The 12751-nt window shown below is 37.2% G+C and overlaps 1 protein-coding gene across 5 annotated transcripts in view; it reads right to left on the minus strand.

Moving 5' to 3' along the window:
* The window catches only part of KCNK2 (potassium two pore domain channel subfamily K member 2), a 148954-nt gene that overhangs the window by 64647 nt on the left and 71556 nt on the right, over nt 1-12751 (minus strand). For all 5 annotated transcript variants that reach the window (XM_084865523.1, XM_084865521.1, XM_084865524.1 and 2 more), the window contains exon 3: nt 7657-7774. In XM_084865523.1, coding sequence (XP_084721649.1) covers nt 7657-7774 — 118 coding nt within the window. The remainder of the gene's footprint in view (nt 1-7656; nt 7775-12751) is intronic.

Consider the following 12751-nt stretch of genomic DNA (forward strand, 5'->3'; position numbering starts at 1 on the left):
AATGGCTAAGAGACCAGTGAAATGCCACAGAATTATGAGTGCACTAAATTAATAAGATAACACACACCCACCAAAGTTACAATGACATCATCCCCAGGGAACATGTTAACTGGCAAATTCTACACCACCGCTTCAAGTGCATTCATTCCCAGTTCAGACAGTGGCTCCTTGAGATCACAGAATGTAACAATTTCCCCCTCACCCTCTAAGTTGTAGTTTGTTTTGGTTTTTTTTTTTACCATATCCAACAGAAAGGTCCCTGCTGAAGAATGTATAAGTCTCTACTGCTTGCAATACACCCTCTGCAATTCCAAAATAGACATCATCTAAGAAGAAGATAAAAACCCAGGTAAACTGTTTGATAAAGTTACTCCAAATCTTTGATTTTTTAAAATTTTGTCTTGTTTTTTCAATCATTAAGTATTATGCTAAACAGGCAAAATAGGGGCTTGCAGTAAATCTGTGACAATTGTCATGACAGCTTTCGCAAATCTGTGACAATTGTCATGACAGCTTTCACAATTCAGCCTGGATAGAAGCAAATTAAAAATCCCCGTGGCTGGTCCAAAATATAGAAACTACATAACTGAATTCAATCTCTACACTCAAATGGTAGAAAACGAATGCTTTGTAACTGTGAGCACAGTTGATCCAAGGAAAGCTTCCCGTAAGACTAAACGTGATGCTTTGGGACCTTAAAGCTACTGTAGACCATAGTGGTACCCTTGTCATTATGCATGTGGCCATCAGAGATCATGGTGGTTAAGGGATAAGTTTAGGCAGATCTCAGCCCCAGCATTCCAATTTACTTTCCAACAGGGAAAATTTTTATCATGGTAATGCCTTATTTAACCACATTACATTTTATTTCTGACTTCCAATTGACCTCAAATTAGAATGCAGTTGTCCATTGCATCATTTTGACAATAGCCTTTCCTCCAGTTACCAGTGATTTCCTATTAGCTTTAATATAACAAATTAAAACCCAGCGTTCTCAGAAATAAGTATATCTCCATCAGGAAACTTTCCTTTTAATCATACATCTGTCCACTGTTCACCCTCCTTAGTTCAAGTCAACATCTTCTCTCCTGTGGATGAATGCAATAACCTTTTCCCCAGTCTCCCTGCCCTCCTTTGCCCTCCGAATGGCAACCTGAGTCAGGTCACATCTCTCTTCTGCTTAAATCACTCATGGCTTCCCGCTGAATTCAGTGTCACCTTGACCTACCAAGTCCCACACCCCCGGCTCTTGTTAATCTTGCTTCTTCAGGGATCTGCCACATGGACCCTTCTGAAACCCAGGAATATGCCCAAATCTGCCCCTCTCAGGGTTTTTGCCATTGCTGAGTCCTCTGCCTCTACTCATCTTTGCCCTCTTCTTTACCCAGCTGCTTTCTTTCCATCACCCAAGTTTCAGCCTAACTGTCACCTGCCCAGATACCTTGAATAGTCTCCATTAGAACACCTCCCACTCCGCACCCAGTTCTGCTATCTGCTCCCTCTCACTGCACATGAACTTCTTATGCACTGCGTATGGCCATCGACAGCGGTCTTGTTTTTTAATGTGCTAACAATTGATTGTTGGCCTCTTCAACCCAGCTGTGAGCTCCCAGAGGGAGTCTGCCCACCTGTACTCCTCTACTGTCCGAACCAAAAAATAAACAAATAAAAATTGAGGTGGGGGAAGCTACTAAAATGAAGCTTCATGATGTAATACAATATATAAAGACTTGGCCATTGTTTTTCCTCCTTTCCCTTCACAGGATCAAGTATTGCTCTCTATGAATTACAAGCTTGCTGCCTAAATATGCGCTTCAATATTCAAAACTTTGACTCCTTTCTCTTCATTGTATTAGTCACCAAGGCCTGTTGATTTTTGCATCTAGTTTTTTTTAGCATTTTGTCCTACTTTCATTCTTCAACAGCAACTCCAATCCCCTCAGCTAATACTCTCCTGCTCCTTCCGTGGGTCACTGAAATGACCTCCTAATTGTCCTCTCAGATGTCAGTCTCCATAGATCCTCTTCCTGACAAATGCATCTTCAAATGTCACTTTGACCTGTCCTTCCACTTGCCAAAATAAAAAAAGGAAAATCCATGTTCTGTCTTACAGTAGGTCCAAAATTCACAAAAATCAAATTATATTTAACTTTTTTTTTTCCCACCTGAGTCAGTCAATAATATTTCCCACTATTTCTTTAAACAATTCCTCTGGTTTAGTCAAATGCTTACTTTTCTAATCCTCAAAATAATTCAAGTTCATTCCTCTCCTTGTGTTTTCACTTAGCCACATTACAGACTCAGAGGCTCTATCCCCTTCATCAACCAAACCAAAACTTTTTCTTCAAAGCAGAGTTCACATTCCATTTCTCTAGTTAAACCTTTCCTCCCAGTTCCAGCCCACATAATATTTCCTTTTCCTCAATTCTTACAGCACTTCAACCATGGTTTCCATGTATGATGTGAATGTGCTTGTTTCTGCTATTCTTCCGTTATTTCATACGTGCAAGTTTTATCTTGCACATTGGACTGCAGGCAGAGACTGTGTTCTTTACACCCCCAGCAGTGGCAGAAGTAGCACTGATTCAACAGGAGCTATTTACACTGACTTACTAATGTACATGGTCCTGAGCATGAGTCCCTTCAGTGACAGACAACAGTTCTAGATAACTTGCAATTCCCTAACAGAACATACTGTCTTAGGCCCCTGATCATGTCTTCATGACCTCCCAATGCCTCAAATGCTTCCTTTCCACCTTTACTCGCCTGGAAAATTCCTAGTTATCTTTCCAGTCTCAACCAGGATGCTCACTAAGGAAAGTATTCCTTGTCCCTTTCCTCACCTACCTGTCTACCCTGATATCTATGTAAAGTGTCACTCCTACCCACTTCCATAGATTGTTCTGAAACAAACTTGACACACTCAGCAGGGGTCTTCAAACTACAGCCCACTGGCCACATGCGGCCCGCAGAGGAGTCTGATCCGGCCCACCAGGTTTTTTGGGCAGTGAGCGCAGCCGAGGTGTTACAGTAGGAATTAGTAGTTCATATAGTCCGGCCCTCCAGCTCTCTGAGGGACCGTGATCTGGCCCCCACTTTAAAAAGTTTGAGGACCCCTGCACTAGAGGGTAAATGATCATTGGCCCCTTTGGCCTCTCAACTAGTCCTTATGCAACTTAAGCTCAAATAATTGATCTTTATTGTTGCAGTAGCAGAGTGGTACTGTATTATTATTTGTTGATTCAACAAATGAACAAACAAAAAATTAGTAATGAAATCTATTGAAAGAGCTAAGAATTTAGTATAATCAGTATCGATTTAGCGTTATATCATGTCTAGTAAGCCATACTTCATACCACTTAGAATGCCTAGTTTTTTAATCCAGAAATAATTATCAAGTACCCACTATGGTCAGACATTGGGAATACAGAAAAGATTCGAACACATAAAATCCCTTAACCTCATAGAACTTGCATCTATGATGAGAGAGGCATAAAGTATGGTTTTTGCTCTAACTGAGTAGGAAACCACAGAAGGTTCTGAGTAGAAGGTTCTTTTCTGCACGGATCCTGACACTGAGATGATGCTGGCTGGGACCAAAATGATAGTTAAATGGTGGATCTCCTTTAAAGGCAGAGCCAGCAGAATTGGTTAATAGTCGGAAAGCGGGGGGAGAGAGAGAGAGAGAGAGAGAGAGAGAGAGAGAGAGAGAGAGAGAGAGAGAGAGAGAGAGAGAAAATTCTTTTTAAAAAATGGGTTTTAGTCTGTACAACTATGGAATGGAATTTGTGAAGGCTTTGGAATGGCGTGATTTTGGAAAGAGTATATAGACATATGAAGAGATTCTCTAAAATTAGTCCTTAAACTTTAATATTCCATTTTGTGTAACTGAACTCTCCTTGGGCATATTTCCAATGAACAGTAAGGATAACTTTGGTCTCTAAGGCAAATTGCTAATATTGAATAGAAAAGTCTTGGACAATAGCAGCCAATGCTGAAGCACTACCTGTACCAGGCACCTTATAAAACCCACTGCAATTTATTCTCCAAAACTACTGTCTCAAGTTCTATTTTTACTTTTTTAAATAGGTTGTTTTGTTTTTGTTTTGTTTATTCCTTCAGAGCAGAAGAAAAAGGGAAAGAGAAACATGAGAGAGTGTCATTGATTGGCTGCCTCCTGCATGCCCCCTACTGGGGATCGAGCCTACAACCCAGGTATATGCCCTTGACCAAAATTGAACTGGGGATCTCTTCAGTCCACAGGCTGAAGTTCTATCTACTGAGCCAAACCAGCTACAGTTCAAGTTCTATTTTTAAATGGCTGATAACAATGCAACTAGTGCTAGAGGTTACAATTTCTATGATTGCTAAAAACCACTTCAAGGCCCACACAATTAATCATTAGCATTATTAGTAATTGCATTTTTTTTTCATTTTTCATTTAGGTTTGTTTTTATTTAAGTTTAATGTTAATTCTATGCTGTGTTTCAGTAAGAACAATACAGATTCTGTATCTGTGGCTCCAGTCAGATTTCCAGATAATACAACTTAGCTTCAAGTTACACATGCTGAACAAAAGAGACTGAGCGAGCAAAGGAGGGGGTGGGGATGGGGAGAGAGAAGGAGTACAACTACATTTTAAATTTCCAAACGCACACCTATGCAAGAGGCCAAAATGTTCACTGAACCTTAAACGATAATCTGGTCCAGGGACAGGGAACCTTTTTCCTGCCAAGGGCCATTTGGACATTTATAACAGCATTCGAAGGCCATACAAAATGATCAGTTTAAAAATTAGCCTGCTATATTTGGTCAGTTAATTAATGTACCCCTAATGCCGTGGCAGGGCCAGATAAAATGGTTTTGCCGGTCATATACGCCCTGCCGGCCAGATGTTCCCTGATCTAGTGCAAGGTCAGAGGAGGTGGCCTTGACCTGGGAGTAAAAGACCATGAAATAAATCTGGATGACCTGGAATGACTTAACTCACCTAAGACTGAAGCCCGAGATAGAACAGTAGGCGATCTGGGCTGTCAGGCAGCTACCTAAACAACTAAATAATCAGTTACCGTGCTTAATGGCTATCATTTGGGGTAAGGCTGGTAATAATGGCTTATTTTTTTCATGTGTTGAAGGATATGTCTGCAAAACTTACTGAATTTGGGATTCAAAAAAATGAGACTGTTTATAAACATACCCTGCAACAGGAAGGCTATATAATGACTGAGTCTCCTGTGGAATAATTTAGTGGTGGTCATGATGAGTTATAACTTGGACTTTTGAGTTTTCACTGGGCAGAGACAAACCATTCTCACTCAGTCCGTGAGTTTTTTTTCCCTTCCAGACTCTAAGTAGTTTTCACAATAAACAGTCATTTCCATAGTAGAAATGACTGAGATGCCTACACGCCAAAGTTAACCTGTCATTATGGTTAGAAATCAAGGTTGCCATTCTTCCAGATTTTCACAGCCACACAACTTTTTGACTTAGCTAATGGAAAAGTAAGAGTAAACATCGTTCCTTGACCTCTTAACGAAGGCAAAAATCAACATGCTAAGGTATTTATGTCACTGGCAAGTGACCCAGCACAAAGAGGCACTGCAGTGGATTCATAATGACAGGTCTGATTTGAAACCTTATAAACTTAATGTGTCACTTGTCAATGACACCAAAGAATACAATGAAAATTTTTAGAAACTTAATTCACAGCCCAAAATCAGAAATCGAGCCCAGGAGAGGCATAAGTGGAAGGGCAGAACTTGGTTTTGCACACATATTTTCTTCCACTTGAAATTCCTTTATAACTGTGAATGGATCATTTTCCTTTTCTTGAATATTATGCTTTAAAATGACCTCTTTCCATTAAACCAGACAGCTATAACTCTCCCTGGTCCCCAAGCCTGGCATTTATGATTTATGTCTTCTGGGTATTTCTTGGGCACTGAGTGACTAACAGAAGAGAAGTTATCTACACATACCCATTCTGCTGCCTAGAAGGTGCTTGTGCACTCAGGGCAGGGGTTTGGAGGGGAGAATGTGTTCCCCACAGCTTGGCCTGTGCCCTCTTACTGTCCAGGAGCCCTTGGGGGATGTCCAATTTATAGCTTATATAATAAAAGACTAAGGGGAGCGGGCCTAAGCCAGCAGTCAGACATCCTTAGCACTGCTTCAGAGGCAGGGAGGCTCTTACCACCCCCACTGCACTAGCCAGCCATGAGTCTGGCTTCCTGTGTTAAGCATCTGCCCCTAGTGGTCAGTGTGCATCATAGCAACTGGTTGTTCCATCATTTGGTCAATTTACATATTAGCCTTTTATTTTACACACACACACACACACACACACACACACACACACACACACACTCTAGTGGCCTGGTGTACAAAATTCATGCACAGTAGGATCCCTAAGCCTGGCAGGCAATCAGGGCCGATCTGTGGGGCATCCAGCATGGTGATGGGGGGGAGGGGCCCACTGGTATCCACCTTGGCCAGCCTGGTGCCCCCTGCTCCCCAGCCATGCCCCCAACACCACCAGTAGCCTCCCTTTGCAGGGAGCAATCAGGGGTCCACACTGGCCTCTGCCTTGGCCGGACTGAGGCCTGCAAACTAGGGGAAGCTCCTGCATTGATTGCCTGCCCCCTGGTGGTCAGTACACATCATAGCGACTAGTCATTCTGCTATTCAGTTGATTTGTATATAAAGCTTTTATTATATAGGATGCTAGAGGCCTGGTGCATGGATTCGTGCACCAGTGGGTCCCTCAATCTGATCTGTGCCCTCTCATAACACAGGACTCCTCGGGGGATGTCAGAGAGCTGGTTTTGGCCTGAACCCCACAGGCCAGGCCAAGGGCCCAACTGATGCACAAATCCATGCACTGGGCCTCTAGTATGCATATAAGATTTTTGGCTAATCTCTTCCTGCCTTTTCCCCTCCTCACTTGCCTCTGTGATTCATCAGTTTGTTCCATGTTTCCATGCCTGTGCATTGAGCGTCTACCCTTTGGTGGTCATTGCATGTCATAGCTACTGGCCAGTCAGCCAGTCCCTTAGGCATACACACACACACACACACACACACACTATTGGAAACACTTATAAAAAAGAAAGCCCTGAAGTGATTAAAATAGACATGCATATAAGAACAGGAATAACCTATTAAAATGTAGAGTTAAAAACCTATAAATTGAAAAAGTTGATATCAAATCATTTTAAAAAGTCAAAATTGTATTCCAATCCTTTGTTTCTAAAACCAAAGAATCTAAGATGCAGGAAAATTTAAAACTATTTGCCTTCCCCTACCACACACACACACATACACACACACACACACACACACACACACACACACACACAAATCATAATTTCAAGCCATTGCATGAAGTTCCTACCCATTAGTTGAATAACAACTGCACTACTCTGGAGTTTCATGTGCATTTTAAATTTAACTCAGGATTCTGAAACAGTAACTAATTCATTTCCATCATTCCTTTGTTCAAATCTTTAAACCTTCTTTCCAAAATTAATTCACTAAAATCTAGTTTTCTACCTTACAAAGACCATTTGACCGACTGTAAAAAAATAAAAAAATTCAAACAAATGAATTTTAGCTCACAAGCTGTACCAAAATTAAAAAACAAAGTAAGTTGTCTCCTACCTATGGTGGTAATAACAGTGCCAGCAAAGAAGAAGGAACTTCCCAAGTCCCAGTGACTGATTTGATTGGAGGTGTTTCCTAACGGTATAATCCCTGCATTTATTGCTGCCACTATTTGCTGCAAGTTTAAAAAGAAATTCATCAGTACACATGAATCACATGGAGGCATCAAACAGCATATATTCCACCCCAGATGGCTAATTAGACAAGGAGATTCAATGCTAAGATTTGCTTTTCCACTTAAAGTATACAATATAGATTACAACTTTATGCTATAGGATTTAATAAATTCAATAATTCTATTTGATAGCAAGTGAATGGATCTGCAGGCAGCTTGTCATATTGTACCAATATGAATTCATATCACCCATTAACATATATAGTGACTTATTTACCTTAGCAAATAACTGTGGCAATGCATTTTAAGTAAACATCACAGAATTAAAATATCAGGTGGTAAACTACAATTTAAATAATACATACACCTTCATCAAAAACACAAATATTTCCAAAGTCCTAATTGTTTTGAATGTTAAACATAAGTAGCCAAACCTGGGAAGTGTGAAGCTATAGAGAACATATATCAATGAGGTCCAACAAAACAGGCAAAGATGAAACAGGAAAGGCAACTGCAGTTCACTATTCCCTAAGTAAGTCATCTATATCTAGATTCTTAGACTCTCTACGGATTCTTATAAATTCTATGACAACGAGTATCACCAAAGACCCATAGATACAGTTAACAATATTCCCGTAGGACCACGAGGATATAGATGCTGCCTTGAGTAGTACAGACAGACAGATGATGACATTTTAAGCCCTTCTTCAATCATCAGATGTTGGGGATGGGAATTGGAAGTTCCACAAACACTAAACATAGAAGAGAATATGAGCCCAAGCCACATAGCTCAGTGGTTGAGCATTGACTATGAACCAGGAGATCACAGTCCCATCAAGCTTGATCCCCAACAGAGGACATGTGCGAGGCAGCCGATCAATGATTCTCTCTCATCATTGATATTTCTATCTCTCTCTCCCTCTCCCCTCCGCTCTGAAATTAATAAAAATAAATAAAATAAAAATAATGGGAATATGTTAGGAGAAAATGTGTAGTGAAAGAAAACCATAGAGATAGTTCAAATAAGACATTTCTGTTGGAAATATAGTCTTAGAAATCTTCATCACTTGACTTACAGATTTTAAAATTAGAGAAAACTTTATTTGTTAGGCAAAGAAATGAAAGACCTAAGAGGTAAAGTGGCTTGTTTAAGATTATATAGTTTACTGGTGAATGGGCAAACACTACACTGTATGAATACTTGGAAGCACTATCCAAGAAGTTACTGTCAGGTATGGTAAAGCAGGTAATCCAGAACTAAAATACAGAATAAAGTCTCATTCATCTATTGTATTTTCATCTATAAATTAAAACGTCAGTGGTTGTGTGTAAAGTTAATTGAGTTATAATTGTTTACATTAGCTAAGACATGTGTTCATTGCAAAAAAATTAGAAAAATACAGAAAGTTATAAAGGTATGTTATGAATAAAAACTATTCATAATTCCAGAATCCAGAGATAATCACTATTAATTTATTAAGGTATCTTCTCCTGGTATTTTGTAACCCTTTTTACATAGTTGGATTTATAAAATATATGAAATGTATTTTCTATTTTTAATCATTATTCTAGATGCAGTTTTTCCTTGTCAATACCATATTTGTTATGAAAATATCATTTCTCAATATGTAGACATTCTAAAATGTGTCTTATTATAAAAAATGGTGCCATGTATATTTTTGTGTATAAATACTTTTGCATTTCTGAATATTTCCTCGAGAGAGGAAAATAAAGTTGCCACATTAAAGATTATGAATATTTTGAAGCATTTGATATATAGTTATCCAAGAAGGTTGTTGCAATTTACAGTTTCTTTCCCCAACAATTTATAAATGCTTAGCTATATTATTACCTCTAATACTAATATTTTATCTTCACTAAACTGATAAGAATTATTTCATTTATATATCCTTTATGGTGAGTGAGGTTGAACACTAATATTTCCTTTATCATATAATCAATGCACACAAGCATATACATATTCAAGTATATTCACAGTACAATGAAACTAATTTTGAGTTAAATATTTGATTTTCCTTATCTGACTCTATATTATAATTTTAATATCAGATAAGACAGGTCTACCTGATTATACTTCTTTAAAAAAATTTTTTTGCAGTTACTACCTATTATTCTTGCACAAAACTTTAAGATCCTTTAGTTCAATTTTATACAAATTTTCATTTCCACAGGTTTACCAAATCCATTGTTTGGATATATGTGAAATCTATAAATTTATTAAGGAAAATAAACATTAGTATAATAATAACACTTCCCATCAAAGAACATGGTATGAATCTCCATTTATTGAGTCCTCTTTAATATCCAAAACTATTTTCATATACTTCAGATAGGTCTATAAGATATATTATTATTTCCATTTTAAATTATAACTGGTTATTGCAGTATATTGCTCATTCTCTGCACCAGCAGGTCTCAATTTTTTTAATGTCAAAACTACTTTATAGTCTCAAAAACACTGAAGACATCAATGAGTTTTTGTACATGTGAGTTATAACTAATGATATTTACATTTGTTTGAATTTGTAATTCTTGAAATGTTTCTACTCATGAAAACTATAACAAGAATCCCATTATATATGAACATAAGTAATCTACTTTTATGAAAAATAAATGTTTCCCAAAACAAACATTCAGTGAGAAAGGGGCATTATTCTATAATTTTATAAATCTCTTAAATATCTGGCTTAATAGAAAACAGATCCTAATATATGTTTCTTCTTTCAATATATTGAGAGAGAACAACACATTGCCTGCAGAAAACTCATGAGATAATCAGAGCGCAAAGGCAAAAAGAAAAAAAGAAAAAAAAATCTTAGTATTACTAAGAAAATAGCTCATTAAACCTCTGAGATGGTCTTGGGACCACATCTTGAGAAGTGCTGATCTATGCTACTTCAACTCACTGCTCTTATTTCTTTTTTATTTTCTACCTGAAAAATCAAAGTAAGCAAATTTATAGTTTACAAATAAGACATTTTATCTCATCATCTTTCAATAACTATGTTTTATTACTTTTCATCTCTTATTACATTGCTTAGTATTTCTAAAGCAATGTTAAATAAAAATAATAACAGACTTGGGGTTGTTGTTGGTTTTTTTTGTCACATAAATTTCTCAATGATATCAGTGTTTTATCATTAAATATATTGACCGTTGGCAAGAAAGTGGTACTTAATTAAATAATTATGAGCAGACAAAAAAATAGGACAGATAAACTTAAAATATTTTTAAGTTTAATAATAGTACTGATATTTTCACGAATAGTGTGTTAAACATGCTACATTTCATTGATAAATGTCTTTGGAAATATCTTAAGATAGGCACACACACATTGTAAGCATAGGCTCAGGGATCTCTAACCTTATGATTCCCAGGAAAAACTAACATTTCCATTAAAAATCAAGGAAGAGGGGTGGGGATTGAGATAGATTATAATTGCATCCAAAGTATATCTTTTATATTTTACATTCATTTATTCAAAAAGATAATCAGTTGCTTCAGGTGTTGGGCAATGGGGAAACAAGAGAAGTAAAAACATGGGTGATATAGATGATAAGAGATAAGGCATAACCTTAGACTCCACCACAGTAAGTGAATTACTTTACTGACTAGAAGCAAGCTAATTCCTCCAACAATTAACTTGAAATAGCTTTCATAACCAGCACCATGATTTTTTAGCCTGTTCTTTTTCTTGTCCATGATGAGGTGCGACATTACCCAGACACTTGGACAAGGGCCACAAATTATTTAAATGCAAAATAAGCAAAAGTAGACTTATAAACAGTATGCCTGGCCATGTGTGGGCTGTAAATAGTTATCACAGAGCTGTGATTATTGCAACAGAAGCTTGAAATGGAACTGAGAATATGTCAAATTACTATGAGAATGAGTCTACCATGAGGTCCTTTTTCTGGAATATTCTTGTAAATTTATTTTATATTTTTGTGCAAGTTCTCTTGGTCACCATCCACAGGAAATTGAATGCCCTTGGCAAGTGCACTGTCATAGATCTAAGAGTCTGCAATTTCAACATAAATTCAGGCTATTAGATTATTTAACAAATACCTTCATTAGAACTGTTCCCGTATATGCCATATAATGTGACCAAACAACCACTTCACCAATAATAAAAATTTACTTTTCCATTTAAAGGCAATTTTTGTGGAAATGAAGTCATGTTGACGACCGATGAATAAGTTGAATTGTTTAGGTTAGGGTGAAGTAATGTTGGGTTCTATGTATTTGATTCTTATATATTATTATTACCTGAAGGGTTTCCAAACTTAAAATCTACAATAGATATAGTAGATCTTGGTTAGATTGTCACTCAATGTTGCTCTTAAGTTTATAGTCAATAATAGAATGTGCACAAGGAAAGAAAATTGAATCATAGTCAAGATTATGAGCTTATACTTAGAGTTCTAAGAGGCTTATACTCATAGAAATGATAAAGGTAATTACTCAAAATTATGAAAATCTTAGTTTCCATGACAACAATGGCTTTAGAATCAAAGTTCACAGCATTCTACTGTAAATTTGTGCATTCTTCAATTATAAGATGTTGATGTCTCAATGTCACCTGTCTTTCTAGAAATATAATGAGCTTTAACACCAAATATTGTTAAGACATTTGTTTGTAATCATATGAAACTAGCTCAGGCTTGGAACTTGAGAAAATTACTGACATCATAAAAATGGTCCCATGAATTCAATGCATGAGGTAATATTTCTGGTACTATTGATAATCCAACAAGAGAGCAAACAAATTCTTGAAAGCTATACCATATTATCATAATATTCCATAAGTATACTCCAGTGCAGTTCTCAGCTAATGATAATACTGGGTTGAACTATGTAATATTGTCAATACCCAAGAACTTTTTGGCCAAATAAAATAACAATTTCACATTATGATGCAAAATAATAGTACTGATATTTTCACGAATAGTGTGT

The sequence above is a fragment of the Pipistrellus hanaki genome (assembly GCF_964339955.1).
Source record: "Pipistrellus hanaki genome assembly, chromosome: 18".
NCBI classification, from domain to species: domain Eukaryota; kingdom Metazoa; phylum Chordata; class Mammalia; order Chiroptera; family Vespertilionidae; genus Pipistrellus; species Pipistrellus hanaki.